The sequence below is a fragment of the Mirounga leonina genome, unplaced genomic scaffold, assembly GCF_011800145.1.
Source record: "Mirounga leonina isolate KUSES-001 unplaced genomic scaffold, KU_Mleo_1.0 Mir_166, whole genome shotgun sequence".
In the NCBI taxonomy this organism is placed as follows: Eukaryota; Metazoa; Chordata; class Mammalia; order Carnivora; family Phocidae; genus Mirounga; species Mirounga leonina.
The window spans coordinates 33911939-33938652 of NW_023270418.1; the positions used below are offsets into that span (position 1 = coordinate 33911939).

The following is a 26714-nucleotide window of genomic DNA, read 5'->3' on the forward strand; positions in this document are numbered from 1 at the left end:
CCTGGGCAGGGTGGGTGGGGGGGATCAGGGCAGGGGGGTGGGCCTGGGCCTGGGCAGGGTGGGTGGGCCTGGGCAAGGGACCTGGGCAGAGGTGGGCCTGGGCAGCAGTGGACCTGGGCGGGGGCAGAGAGGTGGACGGGGGGATCAGGGCAGGGGGGTGGGCCTGGGCAAGGGACCTGGGCAGGGCCTGGGCAGGGACCTGGGCAGGGGACCTGGGCAGGGGCCTGGGTCTGGGCAGGGGCTGGGCCTGGGTCCTTGTAAATGGTGCCATTCAGCTAGGTGCACTCACGCTTTGTGTGTCCGCGCGAGTGCGGGCTCTCAGAAAGGGCTGAGCAAGTGTGGAGGAAGACCAGCTCCCCCTGGGGAGTGCGAGGCTAAGGCTGGCTTCAGGGGCAGGTGGTGCCAAGCTCAAAAATGAGTGAGGTGGGTGGAGGAGCCATCCTGGATGAGGTGTGGGGAGATGGGCACTAGAGAGAGCTCTGCTTGCTCCCTGGACGTGAATATTCATTTAGCCGAAACAGTGACCGCAAACACTTAGAGAGTCCTGTAAATGCTCTCTCTGTATGTTCGTTTCTTTAACCCTCAGCGTTTCTCTGATTTTGTGCGTGAGAAGGCCGTGACACCGAGCAGTTCAGTAACTTGCCCAAGGTGACACAGGTGGAGTCGGGTTGGAGGCTAGGCAGTCTGATTCACTGCACTGCAAATGTGGATGGGTTTGTGTGAGAGGCTTTTGATTAGAAGATTAAGGGCTTTTGCAGTCATATCGACCTGGGTAGAACCCCAGCTCCAGGTATGGCTGTGGGACTTTGCAGGTTACATTTCTGACCTTTAGCCACCTCGCCACTTCCCACTTCACAGGTTTGGGGTGAGCACGAGATGGTCTGCTGTCAGGCGCTCAGCTCAGTACCCAGAGGAGCGTGAGCACCCACGGAGAGGCAGGCAGCGCTCAGATTGAGGAGGGCCTTGTGGGTGAGCTTGTGTTGTATTCTGTGTGCAGAGGATGGCTCTCTGAGCAGTTAAGTGCAGGGGGGTGTGGGGGTGTGGGTATTAACCTTAAAAATAAAATGGCCAGTTATTTTACTAGCAAGATGGGTTTATTCATAATGGCAGAGATTGAAATTCCGGCCAAGAAAGCTGTGGCACAAACTCTAGGTTAGAGCAACAAATGAAGGAGAGGACCTTTATTTTACGGAGAAGGAGGGCGTGGGAGGGATTGTTTTGAATGGAAGTCCGTTACAGAAAGGCAGGAGTTCAGGATGATGACCTTTGCTCACTGGATGAGTTGGAGGGGTGGTGGATTTCTTGTAGGGTATGCGATGTGCATCTTTCCCTGTTGCTTGATTGAGGATTCTGTCCTGTCGGGGTCTGTAACTGACAGGGGATGGTGCAGCTCCCCCTTCTGGCCTCCCCACTCCACTTTAGTGAGGTTTTCCTTTATTAAGTTTCAAAGGGGAGTGGATAGGGTGGATTTCGTGGGTGCTCCCGCTTGCAGCTGGTCAGGGCAAGCCCCTGAGGTCAGGCAGTTAGGAGGCAGGAAGCTCTGTCTGGTCCAGACGATGAGGGGTGTGGCTTGAACTAGGGTTATGGTGGTGAGGATGAGAGGCAGAGTGGATTCATGCGGGTACCGATGGCGAGCGGTTGGTGGGGGCACCGATGGACTTAGTGACCCGGGAGAACCAGGGCGCAGAGTGTGAGTAGAGCTAGTAAAGAGACCAGCTCTACCTGCAGGAGGGGTGGGGGAGCAGCAGGATGCCGGGGCAGATGTGGAGCCCTTTTGGGTTTTATTTAGTGCCCGTGCACAGATCTTTGTCTGCTTTTCTCTCTCTTTTACATTCGTCTTGTATGGGTGGAAGTAAAAGCTGGTAAAGCGTAAATATTGAACACTCAGTGTTGGGTGTCTTCCAGGTCTTGGCAGGAAAACATCTCTCCGAAAGAACTGCAGAGCCGAGGCGTGTGTTTGCTGAAGCTGCAGGTGTCCAGCCAGCGGACTGGGCTGTATGGGCGGCTGCTGGTCACCTTTGAGCCCAGGAGATGTGCAGCTGCCGCGGTGCTTCCCAGCAACAGCTTTACTTCGGGTCTGTGCGTTTGTGACGTCGGCATGTGTTGCATACCGCTGGTCTCCAAACTGTGACTTTTACTCTCGTGAAGACCGGCTTGTACGTGGCTAGTTGGAGAATAAAGTGTGGCAGTGAAGAACCCTTAATTAGAAATTCACCACTTATGTGGCCTTTTGGTAGCCTAGGTCTGCGTATTCAGCATGGCAGCCACCAGCCACAGGTGGCCCCGGAGCTCTTGACCCGTGCGCAGGACGCACCAGATTCTGAAGCTCCAGTACAAAAAAATTTAGACTATCTCCAGAGTTATTTTTTTTGAAATCTGATACATGTTGAAATAGTATCTGTCATGTATTGGGTTAAAATATGTTGTTATTAATATCAATTTACTTGTTTGTTTAAAAAAATTTTTTCTTTTTAAGATTTTATTTATTTGACAGAGAGAGACCATGAGCAGGGGGGAAGGGTAGAGGGAGAAGCAGGCTCTCCGCTGAGCAGGGAGCCCAACACGGCCCAATCCCAGAACCCTGGGATCATGATCTGAGCCGAAGGCAGATGCTTAACCGACTGAGCCACCCAGGCGCCCATTAAATTTTTTTTATCATGGCTCCTAGAAAGGGTAAAACTCATGTGACTGTCCTCGTATTTGCCTTGGACCGCCGGGGTGCGGTGTGCATGGTTCTGTCTTCCCCCAGCTTCTCGTGCCCAGCACGCTCGGGGTACAATCGTGCCAGCCCTGCTGGAGAGAAGAGGCTGCCGAGACACACACCGGGGTGTCTGGTGGAGCCCTCAGACCTGGAGACAGCAGCATGGCTGTGCTGTACTTGCTCTAGAAAAGTTTCCGCCTTGTTTTGGTGGTGACGGGTTTTGGTTTCCTATTCTGATTTCCCAAACTCTTGCCCACAGTTGGGCTGGATTTGGAGACAGAGGGGATGAAGGGCTGCTTGTTGGAGTCAGGTCTCACGTGTTCTTGTGGAGTGAGCTAGAGCTCATCGCTGCCCGCCCTCTGTAGATGGGGGCTGGGGGCGTTAGAGTGGCATCTTTCCACTTTGCTGTTGGGGTCGAATGTCCGTGGACATTGGTTTTGAAAACCAAAAGTAAAAACCTATTCAGTGGTATATTCAGTTAGCCAGCATCGTGGAGTGTGACCCCAGAGATTCATGAGGGGTTCATAAACAGGAAGTCAGAGGAAGCGGCATTTCTGTGGAAAATCTGATATGCTGCAACTGTTGATCAGATTGAGGTGAGCTTCTTGCTTTTTCTTCTGCAGAGCAGTTTTAAGGCTCAGCTTAGAAACGTCAGTTCTATGCAGGGCGCTGGTGGGGAGGTCCCAGTAGGCATGGAGTCCTCTGTGCTCAGCCCCACAGCAGGCCCTGCACACAGAACCAGACCCTGCCCCAGGAGCATTGTTGCCGTCTGCTGCTTGTCTCTATAAAGTTGGGGAAGGAGCTAGAGAAAAGGTTCGAGGTGTAGATGAAACTCATCGCCTGGAGGAAAACAGCCCAGGCTTTAAGAGCGTGCCTGGTGCCTGGTTGACTGTGGCATATACTTTCCAACACGGAAGAGTGGGGGTGTAAATACATGAGTAGCTCTGGCTTTATCTCAGAGTAGAGTCTGTTTTGGTCAGAACTGTCTTCTGTTCCAGATGATGAAAAGCTAAGCCAGGGGTGCCTGGGTGGCTTAGTCGATTAAGCATCTGCCTTCGGCTCAGGTCATGATCTTGGGGTCCTGGGATTGAGTCCCGGAGCAGGGAGCCCACTTCTCCCTCTGCCTGCCCCTCCCCCTGCTTGTGTGCTCTCTCTCTCTCTCTGACGAATAAACAAACAAAAATCTTAAAAAAATTTTTTTTAGCGGCACCTGGGTGGCTCAGATGGTTAAGCATCTGCCTTCGGCTGCCTGGGATCGAGTCCTGCATTGGGCTCCCTGCTCTTTGGGAGCCTGCTTCTCCCTCTGCCTCTCTTTCTCTCTCTCTCTGTCTCTCATGAATAAATAAATAAAATCTTTAAAAAAAAAAATTTTTTTTTTTAGAAAAGCCAAGCCAGATGGGCTTGGGCAAGAAGGACTACATTGATTGTGATACTAGAAGATTGGCTTCAGGGCTCATGGGAGGTTGCTTGAAGTTAACTTCTCTCCATTTCCTGGCTTTGCCATCTTCTGGGTTGGCTTCCTTCTCAGGCAACACCTGATAGCAGTTCTGGCCCTGACATGCCCTCAGGTTTCTGGTCCAGCTGGACAGACGGAGGGCCTTTTCCCAGGTGCCAAGCAAAAGTGTCACTGCATCTCAGGGGCAGATTTGGTCCCGTGTTCATCCCTGAACAGTCACTGTGGCCGGGGACGTGGGACGCAGTGACTGGTTCAGGCATAGGTTGCGTGCTCCTTCCCTGGTGTCAGGGTCACCTGGTGGATGAGTGAATCACCCAACAATTACCATGGAAAGTGGGGAGATCTGTGCTGGGTGGGCAGCAAATGACCTCTCTCCCTCTTTCACTCATGTTCCCGTTCTGCCTGGAATGTTCTCTCCTAGATGTGCTTGCGGCCCCCACTTTGTTCAGGGCCCATCTTGCTTACCTGTCACCACTCAGAGGAGGCTTTGCCATACACTGTTTCTAAGATGATGCCTTTGTCCCTCTCCCATCTCCTCCTGGGCTTCGTCTTTCCCTAAAACCTTTGGTGCAGACGTCTGTGTCTTGTTTTTAATCAGACCATTGCTTAGAGCAGTGCCTGGCACAGAGCGAGTAGGTACTTTAAATGTTTTATTGACTGGCATGTTTGCCTTAAACAGTTCGTTGATCTCAAGTCAATTTTCATATTAATTTAGGTGTTCGTTAACAAACTTTTACCGTTACTGGTTTCATTCCTAAAGAGAGCAATAGAGATAGGATATTTGAGATAGCTGGAATTTATTATATAAAATACTTCACAGCTTAAGTCTGCACAGTGTTTGTGTAACTTGAATCTTTGTTTCTACAGGCGATATAGTGGGTCTGTATGACGAAGGGAGTCAGCTGGCCACGGGGATCCTGACCCGGATCACGCAGAGATTGGTCACGGTGGCCTTTGACGAGTCCCACGACTTCCAGCTGAGCTTGGACCGGGAGCAGGCCTACAGACTGTTAAAACTTGCCAATGATGTCACTTACAAGCGACTGAAAAAGTAAGGGTGTGACTGGGAATCACTTGTTCTTCTTCCTCAAGCACCACTCACTCACCCCGATCGCTTGTCCTGCTGGGCAGAAGAGAGCAGTTGCAATGAGTGTGGAGTCACTGGGGGCTGCTCATGGGAGGCGGCGGCTGCAGGTGGCCACGCTGGGCAGGGGTTTGGGCAGGGAATCAATGTCTGGTTTTCACCAAACTCCTGATTCTCGTTTTCTCCCTTGGCAGGGCTCTGATCACCCTAAAGAAGTACCATTCTGGCCCCGCGTTCTCACTCATAGAGGTCCTCTTTGGTGGATCAGCCCCCAGTCCTGCAAGTGAGATACGTAAGAACCTTTGTGTTTTCTTTTCTGATTGAAGTCACTGTGGCAACACCGAGAACAGCAGGGCCTAGGGTGTTTGAGTAAGAGTTCGAGGACGTGCAGTTAGAAGGCATCTCTTTTCGTGTCTTTTATAAATTTCTTTGAGTGACTCATGTGGACTGGACTCTTGCGTACTCAGTGCAAGGAAGCAGCTCGTTCTGTTGACTTTACAACGTTTTCTCAAATGTATCTATGTTCTTTTAAGATGTAAGCATGTTCTAGCTCGGTGATCTGTGGAAATAGGATGGCTGAGCACAATATGTGCTTAATAGTGTTTTTGTGTTTGTTTGAAAAGTCCTAATTTGGGACACCTGAGTGGCTCATTCTGTTAAGTGACTGTCTTCAGCTCAGGTCATGATCCCAGGGTCCTGGGATCGAGTCCCACATGGGGGGGTCCTTGCCCACTGGGGAACCTGCTTCTCCCTCTCCTACTCCCCCTGCTTCTGTTCCCTGTCTCGCTGTGTCTCTCTTTCTCTCTCTCTGTCAAATAAATAAGTAAAATCTAAAAAAAAACCCCAAAAACAAAAAAAAACTTTCAAGTCCTAATTCTGAACATATTTGATTGTTTCTTGGCATCCTTCAAATTGAAGATTGCTTATTTCTGATGAGAAGAGTAATATAATGTGTGTTAATTGTAGAATATTTGGAAATAAAGAAGAGCGTTAGCAAGGGAAACAGAGCTCTTGAGAACCTGCCATCTGGAGTTAGCCTCCCTAGTATTTGTGTGTGTTCTAGTCTTTTCCGTGTAGAACACCGTGTCTTTCACATGCAGGCATTACGTGTGCACACGTGCACCCCGTCCTTGTCTTTGCGCTGTCTCCTATCCCTCTGTGGTCTTGAAGAACCCATTTGGAGGGGAGCATGTTGTCTCCGCAAGCAGCTGCCGTGATTTGCCAATCCTCCACAGTCTGAGTCTGCCACTTTCCCAGCACGGCCTCAGTGAACCTTCAGTCTCTCCTGCTGCCTGTGCCCACGTGATGTCGGGCCTGTGCCAGCCACCCAGAGTTGTGTTGGCTTTAAACACAGGGCTGCTGGGTGGTACCTCCAGGTTCTGCACGCACTCACATTTCAGTGTTTTATTCTGCCAAATATTTATCGAGAGCCTACTATGCGGACACTGAATTAGAAATTTATTTACTGTGTTTTAGGGAGCTCGGTAAATTGTGGTTAGGTGGGTAGCTAAGGAAAAGGGATGCGGTGCGGAGAGCGGGGTGCGCTGGGGCTTTGGGTCAGGCGGTCTACTGCTGCTTTTCAGCTTTGTGTCAGTGGCCAGGCCAGCTCAGGGCGCTGTGCCCGGGCGTTCTGCTCACTCACGGGTCGGGCGTCTCCTCACACAGGCGCCCTGCAGAGCTGGACACGGAGCGCAGAGCATAGGAGGCGGATAACTGGTCTTCATCATGGAAGATTCCGTGTTCACAAACAGGATTCCCAAATTTGCTCCTAATTCCTTTTGGTCGTTTGTTTTTGTCATTTCATGGCGCTTATAAAAGGGCAACATGGTAGAAATAAATAATTTTTATTTTTTATTTTTTGAGAGAGTGAAAGAATGAGTGCACGTGGAGGGGAGGGGCGGCGGGGGAGCGAGAACCCTAAGCAGACTCCCCGCTGAGTGTGGAGCCCGACAGTGGGCTCGTCGATCTCACGACCCTGAGATCATGACCTGAGCCGAAATCAAGAGTCGGACGCTTAACCGACTGAGCCACCCAGGCGCCCCTAGTAGAAATAAATAGATTCCGAGAAACATTTACTTGAGAGAGGTCTGTTATCGTGGAGCATGAGTTGGCAAACTTCTTAAATAAGGAGATGGGTCGTGAATATTTTGGGCTTCGTGGGCTGCTGTAGCTGCCAGAGCGCGTCCGTGAGTGGGCGTGGCTGGGTCCCGGGGAGACCGGGCTCACGGAACAGGCAGCCAGCTGCACTGGGCCTGTGGCCCATACTCTGCCACTTCCTGTCCCGGGAGGAACCGCTGGAAGCCCAGGCAGGTTGATTCTGTGTCAGCTGGCTGGCTCCCAGGGAGGTCCCAGAGCCCCGTGGGCGGCACGTCCCTCGGTCAGTGCCCCCTGCTGGGAGGAAGCACTGGGGGCACCGAGCAGGAGCCTGACCCTGTCGCCTCTCCCGCAGAGCCGCCGCCGTTCTGTAACACTTCCCTGGATGCCTCCCAGAAGGAAGCGGTCTCCTTCGCGCTGTCGCAGAAAGAGCTTGCCATCATCCATGGGCCTCCTGGCACTGGGAAGACCACCACCGTGGTCGAGATCGTTCTGCAGGCTGTGAGGCAGGGGTTAAAGGTGGGCCCCGTCACCACGCATGAGCTCCCCGTGCCGGGCTCGCAGGCGCTCAGCTGGGTCTCAGCCTGGTCAGGAACACTCCTGCCCGTGTGCTGTCCACAGGTGACCGATCTTCTGAGACGCGGAGTGTTGTATGTTACTGTTCACTTATATTTTTAATGGCTGAGAAAGGGTCTTTTATTCCCATCTGTGTCAACATGAGTCACCATGGATTCTGAGCATGTGGAAAAATTTCAGAAAATCTTTGTTTCTGAATGTCAGATCGCAGTAAGAATTAGAATAATAATGGTCGGCATTTTATTGGGTGCTTTTTATGAAACAGTTATCCTTCTGAGTGCTCTCCATGCATCACTCAGGTAATCCTCACAGAAACCCTGGGTGCTGGGGGCTGCCAGTGCCCCCCGTTTCCAGAGGACACGGAGCTGAGGGCACAGCCCCAGTCAGGAGCAGTGGGTGGCAGGGCCAGGGTTTGAACTCAGGCAGACTCGCTCTCCAGGGCTCTTGCTCCGAGCCTCCCACTCCTCTGCGGGCAGAACCGCTGCTTCGAGCTGAAGGGAGATCTGTCGCTTGGCCACGAAACTGTCCAGTAGTTTCCTGCAAACGAGTGACTTGGTGTAGGCATTTGAAAACTTGATTAAGTGATGACTCACTGGCGGGAAGCAGGTCTGGGGGTTTGATTGGATGCCTTCTCTTTGCATAAACGGCGAGAAAGAACACAGCCCTGTTCCCGCTCAGGCCCTCAGGATGTGGGGAGGGACGGCCGTGGAGCCTGCTTCTGAGGCTCGTGTCGGGGGGCTCTCCGCCCCACTGCCCCTGCAGCTGTCACCTGCTTCTGATGGTGGGGCTTCGGGTTTTTCTCTCCTGATTGAAATCACTACAGAAAATAGTTTTAGGAGCAAGATTGAGCCCATCAGAAAGATTTTCCCTTGTTCCACTTTGTCAGGTGATAAAGTGATTTCACTGGCGATGAGCTGGATGCTCCAGTCCTGATAATTTCAGGGCACGCTTTAATCTTCGGGTCCTTTTTTTCCCCAGTTGCAAGTTATTTAACACTTTTGGTGCTCTGGTGACTAGGAGTTCTTAAGACCCAAGCTCCTGTGGAGTCTGCGGTAATGTGCGTCCTCTAGGCTGCGCGCAGCCTTCCTCCAGCTGTAGGTTTGCGCTCGGACATGCCCACTTGTGCATACTCTGTCCTCTTTTCTTTATCCTCAAGGTTTTCCCTTTGTTTTAGTGTGAACTGAAGTGGTTAACTAAAGAAGTCGCCGAATGTGAGCTTTGCTTCCGCAGGTTCTGTGCTGTGCTCCCTCTAACGTGGCCGTGGACAATCTGGTAGAGCGTCTGGCTCGGTGTAAGCAGAGAGTCCTGCGCCTCGGGCACCCTGCCCGCCTGCTGGAGTCCATTCAGCAGCATTCCCTCGACGCGGTGTTAGCACGGAGTGACAGCGCCCAGATTGTCGCGGACATCAGGAAGGACATCGATCAGGCCTTTGTACGTAGCTCCTACCAGCGACCGCTCTGCGTGGTTTCTGATCCGCAGTCTTTCCTTGGAGTCACTTCTGTCTGTGTTCCTCTCGGTTTTCTTTCATCTCTGCCAGTTCTTTTTAAGAATTTCAAGCATCGGGGAGGCTTAGTCTGTTAAGCATCTGACTCTTGATCAGCTCAGGTTTTGATCTCAGGGTTGTGGGTTTAAGCCCCACGTTGGGCTCCACACTGGGCATGGAGCCTACTTAAAAAAAATAAAGAATTTCAGATATCAGGACTGCCCATTAAAAAAAGGTCTCTCCCGGTTTTATTAAGAAAAAAAAGACTGTCTACTTTTGATAGGAACTTGTACTCAGCATGTAATAGGGACTCGACTGTTTTCAAAGTAGTTTCGTGAGTAGGTGAGGGATCATCTTAAAGAAGACATCTCTCTAAGCGTCCCCTAGATCTGGTCATGTTGGCTAGGTAATGTTGGCAAAATAAAAATTCAAAAACTCGTCCCAATTTTTGGTCCATTTTACACCCCCCTGTGGGAGAGAGGCAGCGGTGATGGGTTACTTGGAGATTGGAGAGGTATTTTATCTTGCAGTTTGGTACTTTGGAGCTCGGTGGTTCTCTGATCGACACTCCCCGTTTGCTCGCTGTCAGCTGGCCTCACGGCCTCACGGTGGTGCCCCTCGGTGTCCTGGCCCCACAGGGCGGGGGCCGCGAGTCAGCCTTCCTATGGGCGTGGAGTAGTGGGGTGGCACTCCAGATGCCAGTGTGGGCCCAGCAGAGGTGGGGACAGGATGAGGCATGTCATTCGAGGGTAGAGGGGGTGTAGAAGTGCGCACGGATGGTGTTCCCTCCACCGCAAGTGTAGATGACTCCACTTCTTGTTCCCGTTGACTCAGTGCTTTTCAGGGTCTTCTTCTCCATAAGGGAGGCGCAGGAAGACCCTTCCGGTCAACCCTGCCACACTCCATCCTCCAAAGGAGAAATCACAGTTAGGAAGGGTGTCTTTTTTTTTTTTTTTTAATTTTATTTATTTATTTGGCAGAGAGATAGAGAGAGAACACAAGTAGGCAGAGGGAGAGGGAGAAGCAGGCTTCCTGCCGAGCAGGGAACCCTATGCAGGGCTCGATCCCAGGACCCTGGGATCATGACCTGAGCCGAAGGCAGACGCTTGACTGAGCCACCCAGGCGCCCCAGGAAGGGTGTCTTTTTTAGTATTACAGAAAGGCCTTAGGTAAGCATTTTATAGGTTGAAGAAACTTTGTTATTCTCTTTTCAAGTGTGGACTAACAGCTGAAGTGTAGCCTCTCACCTGGAAGCAGCTAGAACCCAAATCCTGGGATGGCAGGTGTTCCTTCTTGCCCAGAGCACGTGCGGTGACTGTGCAGGATAGGGTGGGGTCCAATTTCTGGTTTCGTCTGAGTTACAGTTCAATCCGCCGCGCGTGTCGAGGGCCTGACTCTGCCCCCCTGCCTCTCCCTGTGCGGGTGATGCTCGCTGGAAGGCCGCAGGGGGTGCCAGGAGCTTGCTTACCTGTGTGGATCTGTTGCTCCTTCAAGACAGGTTTTGGACACATTAGTGCCTCTCGAGAGACTTCGTGAAGTGGACCAGCTGGTTATAAACAGAAGCACTGCAAGAGCACGAAAGAGCTAAGTTCTTGCAGAGTTGTGTGCATGTATTTATGTGTTCTTGGCTTTTCTTCACAGGCGAAGAACAGGCAGACCCAGGATAAGAGAGAGAAGAGTAGTGTTTGGAGTGAAATCAAGCTGTTGAGGAAGGAGCTGAAGGAGAGGGAAGAGGCTGCGATGCTGGAGAGCCTCCTGTCAGCAGCCGTGGTGCTGGCGACAAACACAGGTGAGGGGAGCGGGTCTGTGCCCGCTGTGGTCCCCAGAGGGGCCGGGAGGTGCTCTCCCTTCCGCAGTTTGCTGGGGGCGGGGGGCGGGGGGGGTTGTGTAGAGTTGTCCGGCAACAGCGGGTAGGATCCACCAGGGAGTTTTCCTTGTGAGGAGGTTTTCAACAACAAACTCCGTTTGTTTCACTGACACCTAATACAGGGTTATCCAGGTTTCCTCTTCTTTTTTTTAGTATATGTGCTGCCGAAGCGAGCACCCAGGTTTCCTCTTCTTGAGCAAGCTGCTGTCTTCAAGGAATTTGTTCATTTAATCTAACTGATTGCACGCACAGGTCTAGAGTTGTGCATATCCTCCCCTGACTGTAAAAACTATCTGTGGCATGTGTAACAACATCACTGGTTTCATTCCTGGATCAGGGATTTGGAAACTGGGTTCTCCTCCCTCCCCGGAGCTTGCTGTTACTGTTCTGTTGTTCAGTGACTTTGCTGAGCTGATCCCGAAAGGCCTGTATCGTCGCCCTGGGCGGCCTCTGAAGCCTGCCAGCTTAGGGGGCAGGAAGGATCCCACAGAGTGCCTCCTGCTCCGGAAGCAGCGCATCTGCCGGGCTTGGCCGAGGGGGCTCTGCGTGTGTGTGTTGGGGCGCACTTTTTACAACTCCCAGGCCTCACTTCCTGTTGTTGCGGAGCCAGGGTGAGCCGTCCGTGAGCGCTTGCGGCCTCCTCGAGTCTTGCACGTGCATGCACACAGCCTGACAAGTGTGTGTGGCCCACTGGGTCCCCGGGGACAGGCTGGAGCTCTCCCAAGCCCCCATGGACATCTCGCTCCCCGACTCTTCCTTGGAGGCTTGCAGGTTACCTCCTGCTCGCGCCAGCTGTCAACGAGTTGCTTCAGAGACCCTGACGGTTTGGGCAAGCGCCTGAGGGCAGGGCTGGCTGCGTCAGGTGAGCTCCAAGTCAGGAGAGTACAGTCCTGAGAGTGGATCTTCCGGGGAGCTGGCAGACAGCCGCAGTCATGGCATTTCTCTGGGAGCGGGGCCTCAAGGGAGTTCTGCCTCCTCGCTGCGGGTTTTTCCCACGATTGCCGGCCGTTGGGTCCAAGGCTCCCACGGAACCGGGGCCGCAGGCAGGGCCTTTCCTGTAGGAACACCGCAGAGCTCTGTGTTCTGGCCCAGATTGAGCCCCCTTTTTTGTGTTGTTGGTGTTTTAAAATTATCATAAGGTTTTGTTTATTTGAGAGCGAGAGAGCGCAGAAGGAGAGGGAGAAGCAGACTCCCTTGCTGAGTGGAGAGGCTGATGTGGGACTTGATCCCAGGACTCTGAGATCATGACCGGAGCTGAACCGCGCCGACGCTTAACCGACTCAGCCACCCAGGCGCCCCAGGAGCCACGTCCTTTAAAACAAACACTCCCTGGGTTGCTACAAGCCTTTAGCTAATTACTAGAGTTCTGAGAAAGTTTATTCCGACAGTGCTGCCGGTGTTCTTGTTGCTCTCGTGGAGGGAGAGGGTTTCCAGAGGTCCTTCTCCACCTGATCAAATCTTTAAATGTGGTGCTTGCTGGAAATCACAATGCAGCCTCCCCCCCAACTCGGCAAGGTCAGCTTGTGGCCTCTTGAGTCCTCCTGTCCTGTTGGATGGGGAGCTAGAATGGGTCTCCTGGACGTGCCTCTCTTTATACCGTGAGGTTGCATCCATACTCTGAACCCACCAAGTTCTGCCTCCTCCAGCAGCTTCTCCAGCCATCCTTGCAAACCCCATCCCTCAGGGGGTTCATCAAGACACAGGTCTGAGTCTTGATGTTAAAACCTCCCTTCCTGTGGCAGGCACCTTCGTACTTTGTCTGTGTTGGTACGTATGTACCGTATTAGGATTTGGTCATCGTAACGGCCCTGTGAGGTTCAGGTGGTGCCCACGTTTGTAGATGAGGAACAGGCTCAGGGTGGGTGGCCTGCCCGGGCCCACTGCTGGTTATGAGGGTTGGCGTGGGGCCCGGGTCTTGCTCACACGTGAGCTTTTGCCATGGCACGGCGGTCCCAAGAAGGAGCTGGGGCCATGGTTTTGTGTTGTCAAGTACACGGGGGCTCTTCCCCTCCTCCCCAGATGGGTGCTCGGTTAATTATTGTGCATGTCCAAGAGAACATCTTACGGGGTAGTTAATTAAGCTCTAGATTCAGAAGGTGGTACGGAAATAATACTTAGAAATCAGATACCCTTCCAAGGCCTTGGTCCCAGCCCCAAGGGGTGATTGATTCTGGTGATCGGGATGTTGGGGTGGCACTTGCCTAGGAGCATACTGCCCTACACTGAAACACAGGTGGGCTGGAACAAGAGGTTTTTAACGTTCTTCCTGAGTGTTTATTCCAAGATGCATACTTCTTACACAGTCTTCATGCCAGACTGGATTCTGAACCGACGGGCCTGTTGGTGTCTCTTTCGGTGTGGTCGCAGCCTCTAGGATGCGGCTAGCACCTTCCGTGAAGGCTTACGGTTCCGATTTCACCAGGTGCTTCTTCCGACGGCCCTCTGAAGCTGCTGCCCGACGGCCACTTCGACGTGGTGGTCATCGACGAGTGCGCCCAGGCCCTGGAAGCCAGCTGCTGGATCCCCCTGCTGAAGGCCAGGAAGTGCATCCTGGCTGGCGATCACAAGCAGCTGCCCCCCACCACGGTCTCCCACAAGTAAGAGCCCTGCCCGCGGTGCCCTTCTCCGCCCTCTCCCGCCACCCCTTCAGTCCGACCTGGGGCGTGGCAGCCCAGAAGCCCTGACGTGCCCTCCTCTGCGCGTTTCCTGCCTGTTTTATTGCACGCGCTGGTTTAGGTGTCAGGCGGGTCAGGCCGCGTGTGCCCGAGCTCGGGGGTTGTAGCCGCCACGCACATCTCTGTAGTCTCAGCACCTGGCACCGTGCCCAGTCTGGGCCAGTTGAATGGAGTTCCCCTGGCGAGGCCAGCAGGTCGATGTGCCCATTCCCGCCGGGTGGGGTCCGAGAGACAGTTGCTTCTGCGGGCGGGCCGACTGGCCTCTGGGTCGATCAGCTTCCGGCCTGGCGTGGAGACTTTAGAGTCCTGACCTCTAGGCACATCCTGCCACCTAGGCCACAAGGAGCGACCCTGTAGGCTCCGATCCTACGTGCTGTAGATGGAGCGGCGGTCCCTAGTGTTGTGAGTGAGCGCGGCCGCCCCCAGCCCCCTCCTCACCTCATTCCTGCTGCTCCCCTCATCCACTGCTCCGGCCACACGGGCCTCCTCTGCCCTTGCTGTCCCTGTCCGGACAGCTCCTTCCCGGACACAGGGTGGCCTTGCCGTCCTCCATTCGGTACTCTCTCAGGTGAGCCCCCTTCGTGGCCCCCCGTGACCACCCTGTCTCAGCGCTTCTCAGTATTTCTGAGCACGCATCCCTCCCCCTCCCGCGCAGTGGTGCGTGTCAGGTGTCAGTCTGTCTGTTCCCTGGCCGTCTCAACTAGGATGTGAGTCACATGCAGCAGGGGCCAGGGCTGGCCTTGTGTCCGTTCGCCTGGGGCCGCCCACCATCCCTGAGGCAGGGCAGGCCTTCCCGCGCAGGTGGCTGTCTTCTCGTTCCGCTGCCGCCTGAGACGGTCCTCTCCTTGGCTGTGAGTGTGGACAGGTCCCAGTGGACCTCGGAACGCTCCCTTGGTGTTCTCTGACGGCCGGAAGTGGAGACACGCCAGCGCTTGTCGGGTGGAACCCCGCCAGAGTGGAGTGGGGCCCCCAGGCGGAGGGGCATTAGGTCAGGGTCTCTCAGAGAATCTGGTTCCTCAGAGCGGGTGCAGTCCAGGTGGAAATGGGGGGCTACGTTTGGGAAGTTTGTCCTGGTGGGAGAACTGCTCCCCAGGGTGGGAGTTGGCGTGCATGCACGCCTCCGGACCGGAGCTCTGTGGGTGCTATTCAGCGACTTGTTCCGGGGTGCCAGGGGCCCTTGAAAGAGAGCTTTGTCCTCCACAGACCTTTGTGTGGAGAGCGTTTGGATCTGTGCCCTTGGGGCAGGGACGCCCCCTCCCCTGCTGGGGGACGCGTGCTGGCTAGGAGGGCTAGCTCTCCGCGCTCAGTTGGGACTGGGGCCGGCAGCTGCTTCGCTCGTGTCTTTGGTGTGAGTTGTTTTCGGTAGGTGTCCGTATGGGAAGAGGTTGACCATGATGTCTTACGAGCTCACAGAGCGAGGGCCCCTGAAGTACGATTAGGAACTTTCCCTCGGTTTTAGTGTCACCGACTCGGCAGGAGGTGGTGTGCCTTCCTGGGGAAGAGGAGCTCCAGGCTCCGCAGCTCACTGGCTGGGTGGCTTGGGGCTGGTCACGCCCCCCTCTGTGTCTGACTTTCCCCCTGGGGAAGTGGGAAGCACAACACGACCTCCTAAGGCTCTGTGAAGATCCAGCGAGTCAGTAGGGGTAAGGTGTGAAGACTGAGCGAACGTTAGCTGCAGTTACGATTAGCAGTGGGTTACTTGCGGCTGAAGTATGTTGGAGTTTAAGTAATTTGTCTGTGATGGTTTGCTGTTGCTACTGGAACAAACTTAAACAGCATAGATTAATTGTCTGCGGTTTTGGAAGTCGGAAGTCCAAACTCTGTCTCCGTGGGTTAAAGTCAGGGTGTTGGCAGGGAGGCTCCGGGGGAGGGTTCATTTCTTAGCCTTTTCCAGCTTCTGGAGGCGCCTCACTCCTTCACCTGGGCCCCACCTCCTTCTGTAAGCCAGCAGGCAGCGTCTTCAACCCTCCGTCTGGTCATGTCTTCTCCCCCGACCCTGACCCTCCTGCCTCCCTCTTAGAAGGACCCCTGTGATCGCATCGTCCCAGCTTAACTTCACACACACAGGTCAGGTCGCATGTTCGCAGGTTCCAGGATGAGGACACGGGCTTCTCTGGGGTGACCACACCCTTAATTTTAGGTCAGAGCTTGGTGGGGGGTTGGGTTCTGAGGCTTGAGCACTGCTTTCCTGGCCCCTGGTTTCAGGCTGGACTCGGGGGCTCAGGCTCCGCTTTCTGGTTGCTGTCTTGGTGCAGGGCTGCCCTGGCGGGGCTGTCGCTGAGCCTGCTGGAGCGCCTGGTGCAGGAACGCGGCACGTGTGTGGTGCGGATGCTGAGGGTGCAGTACCGCATGCACGAGGCCATCATGCGCTGGGCCTCGGACACCCTGTACCACGGGCAGCTCACGGCCCACCCTTCCGTGGCTGGGCACCTCCTACGGTGAGTGACTCGGTTCTGCCCTGCCTGGCCTGCCCTGGGTCCCTCGGGTCACCCGAACCATGTTCAGGAGACATTTAGAGTCCAAGTCACCTCTGAGGCTGGTTTCAGGAGGGGAGAGGGGCCTTGCTCTTGCACTTGGGGTGCCCAGTGTCTGATGTTCTCCACGCCCCTTGTATTCCCAGTGGAGCAGCCCCGTTCTCCCCTGGGAAGAGCCCGTGCCCAAGGGGGTGACGGGAGACGTGAGTTCTGTGGTTAGGACCTTAGCTCCGCTTTATTGCCCTGGCCTCACGAGTTCAGTCTTCCTCTGTGTGCAGGGACCTCCCAGGAGTGGCTGCCACGGAGGAGACCAGCATCCCCCTGCTGCTTGTGGACACGGCCGGCTGCGGGCTGTTTGAACTGGAAGAGGAGGATGACCAGTCTAAGGGGAACCCTGGTGAGCTTGCTTGGACGGGGCCAGCTTCCTGGCTTACACAGACCCTGAGCTCCTCTTCGTAGAAACCAGAGTGTCTGCAGTTGCCCACCTTGGAGGAGCTGAGTGAGGGGGGAGAAGAGGGGAGGTGGGAGCCCGTCCCCGATGAGCTGGGGGGTTCGAGCCAGACGGGAGCACTCGCAGCGCCCTTCTCAGCGGGCAGCCCTGGTTCGGGGGGGAGGAGGTGGCCCAGCTCTGCCTGCTCAGCCTTTGGTGAGATCCTTGCTCACCCATGGTACCAGCCTGCTGGGTCGCACACTCAGCACTGCAGAGGTAAACTGAGGCTCAGCTGCGTGGCCTGCGTCTTCATTGTCTAGATCTGCAACCCTGCGGCTCAGGGCATTACCCCAGGCGCAGTGTAAGATGTGTTTGTTGAATTGGGCGGAGGGCTGAAGGAGCTAGCATGAATGACGGGGATCAGTGCGGGGTGACCTGGACTCACAGCCTGCTTGCTGCCCTCCAGGTGAAGTGCGCCTCGTCAGTCTGCACATCCAGGCCCTGGTGGACGCTGGTGTCCAAGCGAGTGACATCGCCATCATTACGCCATACAACCTCCAGGTGCGAGGGGCCACTTTGTGTGTCGGGGCGCAGTCACCCACAAGTGCCTGAATGATGGGGGTCACTTAGTGTCTCTGTGACTGTAAACTCCGGGTGGAATCGACCACCTCACGACTGGATCTGGGGCTCACATGACATCAGCAAGTGTCTGCGTCCGTCCATCCCTTGTACTTGCCGTGCCACACCCCTGCCCCATCCTGATGTCAGCCGGCTTCCCCGGTTGGCCTCGTTTTCTGGACAGCTGCCGAGTGGCCCTGGCTGTTTTGGGCTGGCGCCATCCTTACAGGGCTGCCCCGGGGACCGCTGGCCCCTTCACGGCATCTCCCACAGGGTCTCAGCTTTGGTCTTACGAGTCTGGCTCAAGTCCCCATCTCTGAGCTGGTTGCTGTGGCCAGAGGAGGGTCCCTGCCCATCTCTGGGCAGGAGGGCCGGCTCTGCTTCCTGGGCTGAGCGTGGGATGGGCAGTTTCTTGAAGGAAGATCGGGGTGCTGCCTGTTACCTGGAGGAGGGGTGGAGGCTGGGCCAGCGGGAGCAACCATCACCTGCTCCTTTCTTTTCGGGGTTTCTCGCATTTTCTCTCTTGGTGCCCACGTGCTTATCGGTAAAGCCTGTCTTTCTTGGTGGGAAAACACAGCTGCAGCAAAGTATCATGAGGTCTGTGGATCGGCTGCCACCCCTTCCTGGTTCACAGCCATCACCCAAAGGGGCGTCCGAGGCAGGTGGCTGGTCACGAGCCAGAAGAAACGACATGATGTCAGTGCTGGGCTGTGGGGCCACGTCTGACCTGCTGAGGTGCTGCTTTGTGTGTTCACTGAGCTGTCAGGCGATGGTCGTGGCTGTTCTGCAGTGTGAGGCCCTCTGCTGAGTCCCAAGGGCAGAGTGTCGAGGCTGCCCTGGCCTGAGCTGAGCTGAGGACCGGCCTTACTTGGTGTTCCAGGTGGACCTGCTCAGGCAGAGCCTTGCCCACAGGCACCCCGAGCTTGAAATTAAGTCCGTCGATGGCTTCCAAGGCCGAGAGAAGGAGGCTGTGGTCCTGTCCTTCGTCAGATCCAATAGGAAAGGTACGTGGGGCTCAGCAGAGTCCTCTGGGCGGCACAGAGGGCAGACTGCGGTTCTGCTAGGGGCCGTGCCGGGTGGTGCGAGTGCGGCCTCTGAGCTCGCCGTCGGGCTGGAGGCAGGCAAGAAAGCGGGCAGGGAGTAGGGGGCAGTGGGGCCCTGACGGAGCCCGCTCGGGGCCAGTGCCGCAGGGGGCGGGGGTGGTCCCTGGGCTGCTGCGGGGTGGGGCCCGGTGCTCCCGGCGGAGGGGACAGAGCGAGAGGCTGACAGCACGGGGGTGCGGGCGCGCCCTCGGGGGCCGCCTGGACGCCCTGCGCAGGCCGGGGAGGCCCCTGAAGCACAGAGCTTGGCTTTGGGCCTCAAGGTGCAGTTAGCCTCAGGACCTGGCTTTGTACTGCTGCGGTGTGTGGCCGTTCCTTTGGGGGCTGTACCCAGAAGCAGCTTGTCTGGGCTTCGTAAGGCGCCTTCAGTGGGGGCTGAGGATGGATGAGAGTGGGGGGGGGGCAGGGAGCTGAGGTGCTGCAGCGTCCCTCACGCTTTCCCCGCTGCCGGCTGCGGTCACTCTCTGGGCTGGGCTGAGGGAGGAGGTCGTACTTGGAGAGGAGCGGCGCTTTGGTACCTGCCACCTGCAGGCCACGTGTGGTGGAGGCGGGTGGGGAGGCCCTGGGCGGGCTGTAGGACGCCTGCGGGGCGGCGGTGTGGGGGCGGCTGGTGGCGGGTGGGAGGGCTGTTGGGTGATCCCCTTGGTGATCCTCACTGCTCGGGTGCAAGAGTCCGTCTTCCGTTCCCCCGTCTTGGGCCCGCCCTGCCACTCACCCTGGCTCGTTCCTAGGCGAAGTGGGCTTCCTTGCCGAGGACCGGCGGATCAACGTTGCCGTCACCCGCGCGCGGCGCCACGTGGCGGTCGTGTGTGATTCTCACACCGTTAGCAAGCACACCTTCTTGAAGACCCTGGTGGATCACTTCGCGGAGCACGGGGCAGTGCGCACGGCCTTCGAGTATCTTGACGACATCGTCCCTGAAAACTACTCCCACAAGAGTTCCCAGGGCCACGGCCGAGCTGGCGCGAAGCCCCACGGCTCTGCGGCGTTGGCCAGGAAGCCTCCTGGGGGCCAGCCGCGGGAGGGGGCCCAGGAGGCCAGAGCAGCTGAGGGGCTGGAGCGGAGGAGGCCGGGTGGGCAGCCCTCGGGCCCTGAGGTCCCTTCTCAGCCCAGGCTCAACGGAGGCAGCCCAGAGGGAGCGGGGAGCGGAGACCGTGCAGAACACTTCAGGGCCAAGATCGCCGAGTTTGTGGCGAGTGAGAAAACCCAGTTGGAGTTTCCTGCTTCCCTGAACTCCCACGACAGGATGTGGATCCACCAGATAGCCGAAGAGCATGGGCTGAGGCATGACAGCACTGGGGAAGGGAAGAAGAGGTTCATTACCGTAAGCAAGAGAGCCCCGCCCGCCCCGCCAGCCCTACAGCGTCCAGCAGGGACCGGCAGCCAAGCCCCTGCCGGGCCCACGGCCCCCAGCCCCAGCCCCACACAGAGCAAGCCCTCTCTTGGGGAGCAGAGCAGTCAGGACCCCCTGAATCTGAAGGCCCTGCACCTGGAAAGGCTGCAGAGGGAGAAGAGCAGGCGGGAGCGGCCGGCCAAGGAGGGGCAGCAGGCCTCGTGCTCCGGGCCGCGCACGTTAGCAGAGAAGAAGAAGAAGAAAGAAGCAAAAGGTAAGTGGGTTCATCCAATGGGAATGCGGGCCTGGTGTCCCCTTCACTGGGGTGTTTGCCCCACTTGAAGCCTGCTTGTCACCCTCGAAAAGGTTCAGGACTTCTTCGCGCCACTGCCCTGATTCTGCATCTTGCGCCTTGGTTGGGTGTGAGCTCCTTGAGGGCAGTGATTGGTCACGGTGACCTTGGCGTCCCCAGGTCCTCAGGCAGGGCCTGGCAGGTAGAAGGCCCTTGGGGTGCACTTACTGCAGGGGAAGAGCCTGGAAGCGGAGATGGGGACAGTGGACAGGAGCCCGCGGGCAATCGCAGACCTCCGTGCTGGGCTTCATCCGTGTTCCGCTGGGACCCGAGTGGGCTCGCAGGTCGGCTGGCCCGCATCCCGGCTCCCATCCTCCGCCGCGGTGGCTGTGCGCTTGTGTGCTCCGTGGGGCTCTCTGCTCTGCCCCCCGTCCCGCACTGTGATTGAGCATCCACGGGCACTGAGCCTGAAGACCTGGGTTTTCTGGAGGCCTCTGGGTAGCCTCTTACTCCAGCTGTCGTTGCTCTCCGAGGAGGACCGCACAGCCAGGCGCGTCCTCTTTCTCTCGTTGAGTTCCTGTGACCAAGCTGCACGGGCATGACTCCTGGTCCTAGAAAGCAGCTTCAGGGCCCTGAGGCTGTAGCTGATTCATTGTGTGGGGTTTAGTGAGTAGCTCCCACGTGCCCAGCTTTGTGCTGGGGAGTAAGATCACCCCTGCTCTCCAGGGCGGCTGTAGAGGCAGAGGGAAGAAATGTCACGTGCCTTTCTAAACCACACCGAGAGGAGGTTAGTACTGTGAAGGGCAGGTGCTGGGACACTGACGGGAGGACCTGGCCTGCCTTCTGGGGTGTGTGGTGTGTTCACTTGAGGACAGAGGGTCCTGGGGAGACTTTGCCCTGTTTAGGCCATGGTAGCACTGCTCAGTTTTGAAGTGTTTATTCAAGCAGCCACCTTCAGAATTCATCTTGCCCCTCAGGCTCCGAACGTGACCTGTCCAGCTGGTCCCCAGACTCTGCCGAGGTCCCCGCACCTGAGAAGCAGAGCCAGTCTGAGCAGGCCCCGGGGCCATGGCTGGAGGCCCCTCAGGGAAGGGTGCCACTGGACACATCAAGGGCTGCCTGCCACTCGGGAGGGTTGGGGAGCGACAGGTGCTGTGGGATGAGTGCTCAGGACTCTGTGAGATCTCGTTTCTGGGTTGGGGCCTGAACGCTGCGTGCCTGGTCCCTGCGTCCTGTTTCCTGAAGACGCCAGCGAGCAGCGAGCACCTTGGCAGGCCTTGTCCGAGCCTCCTGGTACCGCTCCTGGGCCTCAGCACGTCCGTCCCTCCCCTGCCTCGGGGCCCATGTGAATGCAGCAGAGCCTAGCAGCTCTGCAGCCCGTCGGGGGGGGCGGGCTAGGGGCACCTCCCCATTTGCAGGGGACCGTGGCAGAGTCGCACCCGCATGGAGGGACCGGCGTGGCCGTGGCCGACTGAGGCACCTGCAGGCCAGTGGGGCTGAGCTCACGGTTGCCCCTGGGTCCCCGCCACGGCCGACAGTCCTGGCCCGGGTGCCTGGCACTGCAGCATGCCGAGTACGAAGAATTAACTCAGGGAAAACGCACGCCGGCATGTCTCATCTGTGTCCGTGCCCCAGGTCATTGGCGACAGCTGCCTGGCGGATGCCTTCCCGGTGTTCCCCGCACGTCCACGCACAGGTGTTTGGGGTACACGTGTGTGTTTCACAGAACTGCACTTACACGTGATCTCGTGTTTTTCTTCCGCTTGTGAGCATTTTCTGATAACTTCAAAAGATTTCTACGTACCTGGTCAGGAGCGCTGAGGTCCCCTAACATTGTGATCTGCGAATACGCTGTGGTTCATCCAAATACGCTGTCGTTTCCCCGGTACGGTTAACGTCGTAAGGAACATCGTCGTGTTTAGATGTTCTGTTGATGAAAGAGGATGGGCTCTTCAGGGGCACTTTCCGTGCACCGCCAGCCCCTTCTAGGAGGTCCGCATGCGGCCCACACCGCCCGGCAGGGACCGGTTATTAGCTCGCTGAAGGAGGGCCGCTGTAGGCTGGACAGACACCGAGCATGACCGAGGGTCATCTGCCTGTTGACTGTGAACTGAAATTGGGAAGCTGGGCGCGGCAGCTCGGTGGGGCAGCCGTGAGTCCGGCGTCTGTGTTCTTCCCTGTTTGAGTGGCCCTTTTCTTCCGCTAGGACACGCGGCTGTAGATTTGCCCGGTGAGGAGGACTTCGAGGCCCTGGTCGCGGCCGCCATCAAGGCTGATAACATGTGCGGCCTCGCTAAGTGCACGGCCAGCGTCGTGACTGTGGGCCAGCTCTGTCTGCACTGCGGCCGCCGCTTCTGCCTCAGCCACCACCTGCCCGAGGTACGGCGGCCCCTCCCGGGGTTCAGACGGCGGTGGGGGGGCGGTGTCTGCAGGGCTCTGGGCAGATGTGCTCCGATGTGCACCAGCGGTGCCTGGCCGCGAGCACTGGGCATTTCCGGACAGACACGGACCCCTGCTTTGTTTTGGAGGCATCCAGGCATGAGGAAGTGAAACGTCACACTTGCCAGGTTGCAACCAAGTTGGTGGGAATTCTGGGCAGAGAGGATTTTGTTCAGTGTCTTTGGGGTCCGTCAGTGATTAGCCTAGGGGAGGTGGGAGGTGGGGCCTCCGGCCTGCGGTCTGAAATGGGCTGGGTGCCCATTTTCGTTCATTTCTTGAGCCCATTTGGTTGGGAATCTCCTCTGCCAGGCATGGGGAGCTGGGGGCCAGAGCAGGCTTCATCTCTGCCCCAGGGGGGCGAGGACCTGTGGGACCTGGGTATGAGGCCACGTCTGGTGCCACGTGCTGACCGTGGTGAGGGAGGACCCGGTGCCGAGCTGGCAGCGGGGGTGGGGGCTGGGCTGGGGAGGGCATGTGTGAAGGCCCCAGGGAGGGGGTGCCTTTGTGCAGCTGGGAGCAGAGCAGGCGGCAGGGTGGAGTGGAGGCTGAGAAGCCTGCGCCCTGAGCAGTCGAGCCCTGGTTCCGGAGGCTGCGGGAGCCCTGAGGGTTCAGCACCACCATGTTGCCAGAGCCCTGCCTGCAGCACAGGGACGGCTCAGGGCGAGGCTGGGAGGGCCTGGGGTGGGTCGTGAAGAGCGTGGAGCAGCGGGCTTGGGCCCTGAACGTGGGCCTGGAGCCGAAGACACAGTCAACAAACGTGCAGAATAAATGGCACTTGGGGGCCCTGAACGGGTTGTGGGTCGTGATGGAAAGGGGAAGGAGGACCCAGAGGGGCCCTTGGGTTTCTGGTTTGGGCCGATGGGACGTGGCAGTGGGGCTCTTGGAGGAGGGTGGGAGGGGCAGGTGTGGGGGAGGGCAAGTGGTGCCTGGGGTGTCACCATCCTGGACGAGCTGCACGGGGGTGCTGGTGGCGTCCCACTCTGGGTCAGCGGGTGGAGCTGCTTGCCAACAGGGAGCTTTGCCACCTCTTAACCTAGAGAGGGCCTCCTCCCGGGCAGGGGCTCCTCTCCCTCGCCCTTGCACGCGTGCACACACTTTCCCCTCCTGACACACGCCCGTGTGTGCACAGTTTGTATTCGTGCCCATTGACAAAGCGTGTGGTGTTCGGGAAAGCTGTTTATCTAGGACGTTTAGACGTCGTCAGGTGCGAGGTTTGGGCGAGCAGCTTGCGTTACCGGCGCAGCCTGTGGGTCCCTGGTGCGGGGCGGAGGGAGGTGCCAGACCCTGGGCAGCTCCCGCTGCAGGAGCAGCTGCCGGCCCCCCGGGAGCACATGTTCCCCATGTGGCCGGAAGTGCCGCGGGGAGCACCGGCACCGTGTCCCGTCTGACGAGAGGTGCTGGCTGCGGGCAGGGCCACAAGTCCCCCTGCTCAGAGACGTGCTGTGGGCTGAGGCTCTGCAGAAATGGCAAGAGCTGGGCGGCGGGGACTGGGCCGCAAGCACCAGCCCTGTCACCTGCCCCCTTGCGACATGGGCAAACGAACTCGGCCTCAGCCCGAGCCGCTCTTCCCACACGTGCAGTGAGCAGTGTGCCTCAGCCCTCGCCCCCTGACCTGGGTGCGGCGAGGAGTGGGGGACACTGGGTGTGGGATCCTGGGCCACGTGGAGAGGTTGGCGCCACCCGGCTGTCTCTGGGAGAGCTGTGGCAGGCAGCCTGTGGGCCTGGGGCCGCCCAGAGGGGCGAGGGTGAGGACACCCCGTGGGGGGAGGACAGGCACTGCGCGGGTGGCCGGCCGCAGGGGTCTCGGTGAGCTGCGCACAGGGCTGGGGGCGCCGATCAGTGAGGTCCAAACTGGGCCCCACCCGGCAGTTCCCAAGGGAACAGCCTTGGTCTGTGCAGTGGGTTAGCATGGGCTTTCTAGACAGGACCCGGGACACACACTGGTTGTAGTGCTGGGCACTGGGCAGGCTCGGAGGTTTCCTTCCGTCTTTCTTCCTGTCCTTTCAAAAACGGAAGGAGTTACGTGAGAGCTTCCTGGAAACACGGGGGCACTCCATCGGGTCGGGCTCGTTGCGGAGCTCCCACCACAGGCCTAGCGTTGGGGGCAGATTGAAGAGCGCAGCTTTTGGCCCAGAGGGGACAGTGGTTGTACTTGGGCCGCGTGCTCACGGAAGGGCAGCGTGGCTGCAGGGCACGTCGCCAACGTGTTGATGTTCAGACGCCGCTGCCGGGGGCCCTGGGTGTGTGCGCGTCACCCCGCATCAGGGAGGGTGTGGGGATCTGGCCCTGCACCACCATGTGTGCAGAGGACGGTTCGGGCTGAGCTGAGGGCAGGGCTGTGGTTGTGCCCTCGTGCCCCCCACCCCGGCAGCCTGCTGGTGAGGACCGGGTCCGGCTGCAGGAGGAGTAGGGAGCCCCTCCAAGACCTCGTGCTGGGGCTTCGTGGTCCCTGAGCTCTGCGATGGGCAGCATTGCAGGGCCTTTGTCCCCGTTTGGCTCGGCACTGACTGCTGTGTCCCCCCAGATCCATGGCTGTGGGGAAAGGGCTCGTGCCCACGCCCGGCAGAGAATCAGCCGGGACGGAGTCCTCTACGCCGGCAGTGGGACCAAGGACAGGTCCCTGGACCCAGCCAAGAGGGCCCAGCTCCAGAGGAGGCTGGGTAAGAAGCTGGATGAGCTGACCAGCCAGAGGAAGAGTAAACGGAAGGAGAAGGAGAAGTGACGGGTGAGCTCTTCACACGCAGCTCCAGAGCTTCTGTCTGAAAAAAACCTGTGAGGGCGAGCAGGGCTGCTTTCTGCTTTCTTGTAGCTGCTCCCCGTGACGCTGTGCAGCCTGGCCCACCTGCCTGTACCAGAGCCGGGTGGGGCACGGTGTCTGTGGGAGGAAGGGTGAGGTTTTGGACCCTGGAGATGAGCTCTTCTAACCTGACAGCTCTTGGAGGAGGGTGCCTGGGGCATGCGGTCATTGCCACATGGCCCCCTCTCTGGGCTTGGTGTGGGTCGGTCCGGGCAGGTCCCGTCCCTCTTCTGCCCTGGACCATTTCCCAGTCTCTTCCTTCCTTCCCAGTCAGAACCGAAATCCCAACATCTGAACCTTGGGGGGTGTTGCTGTGAGGGTCTCCCTCAGACTGCCCCAGCCCAGTGCCCCCTCAAGCTTCGTACAAGGAAATTCCCACCGTTGGGGGCCGGCCAGCTTTCAGGCCACCAGAGGAGGGAGAGCACCTGAAAAGTCAGATCACGCGTCTGAGAACGCCGGGTGCCTCTCCCGTGTGTCCCCACGCAGCTGACTTCACCGAGGCCGGTTTCCGTCTGTGCCCTGTTCCCTGCCGGCTGCCGTGACCCGTCCTGGTCGTGCAGGGCGGCAGACACAGCTCAGGCTGCTCCTGCTCGGTCTGGAGGTGCCCGGCCCGAGTGAGCCCTTCGCGGGTGGCGGTCGCAGGAAAGAGCTGTCGCAGGGCGGCGGCGCGGCCGACACAAAGCCGAGCCCTCCCACGGGTGTTCTCCAGCGTTCTCTGCCGGCTGCTGTAGTGGGGAGAACCTCAGGCGATGTCACAGTTTAGTCTCAGAGTTTTGTTTGTTTAAGTGGGCTATGAATTAAAGAGTAAAATAAAGATCTATGCACACCGCCCGTGGTGTGGTTATGTGTCTACGGTGAACGCGCTTCCCCCTTCCTGCTCCCTGTCCCTTTCCTGGAGTGTCCTGGGGCTCAGGGCGAGCCCACGTTTGCTCCGAGCGCTGGGCATCCGGAAGGTGCTGGCAGCACTCGGAGCAAGGAGGTGGGCGTGCAGGGCCCCTGTGGGAGCCTTGTCCCTGTTGACAGATGCCAGAGGGGAGGGAAAAAATCCTTGGCTCTTCTACCAGTTAGAAGGAAAGTTTGAAATCGGGAAGGCTGGAGTTGTAAGCTGGTACAAACCAGCCTGCCTCTGTGGAGAGGTGGTGGGAGCGAGGCTGCTGCCCCAGGAAGAAAGAGGCAGGCGGCACAGACGACGCCTCCCTGGGGGCTGCCTCCCCTCACGTCCGCGGCCCCGGGTCTGACCACCCGCTCTCGGCCCACTTGGAATGTCCTCTGCCCTCCCCCCCGCCACCAGACCC

General features: G+C 57.8%; 1 protein-coding gene across 2 annotated transcripts in view; it reads left to right on the forward strand.

The window, feature by feature from the left end:
• IGHMBP2 (immunoglobulin mu DNA binding protein 2) overlaps positions 1–26277 on the forward strand; it is a 27099-nt gene extending 822 nt beyond the window's left edge. The window contains exons 2-15 of one of the 2 annotated variants that reach the window (XM_035013465.1): positions 1906–2075; positions 5025–5208; positions 5436–5533; positions 7691–7854; positions 9142–9342; positions 11036–11183; positions 13684–13858; positions 16192–16374; positions 16689–16807; positions 17307–17401; positions 18339–18462; positions 19290–20165; positions 22390–22562; positions 25147–26269. In XM_035013465.1, coding sequence (XP_034869356.1) covers positions 1906–2075; positions 5025–5208; positions 5436–5533; positions 7691–7854; positions 9142–9342; positions 11036–11183; positions 13684–13858; positions 16192–16374; positions 16689–16807; positions 17307–17401; positions 18339–18462; positions 19290–20165; positions 22390–22562; positions 25147–25344 — 2908 coding nt within the window. In that variant the 3' untranslated portion in view covers positions 25345–26269. Of the gene's footprint in view, positions 1–1905; positions 2076–5024; positions 5209–5435; positions 5534–7690; positions 7855–9141; positions 9343–11035; positions 11184–13683; positions 13859–16191; positions 16375–16688; positions 16808–17306; positions 17402–18338; positions 18463–19289; positions 20166–22389; positions 22563–25146 lie in introns of both variants that reach the window. The other variant, XM_035013466.1, reaches the window with a different exon arrangement.
• The last annotated feature ends 437 nt before the right edge of the window (positions 26278–26714 follow it).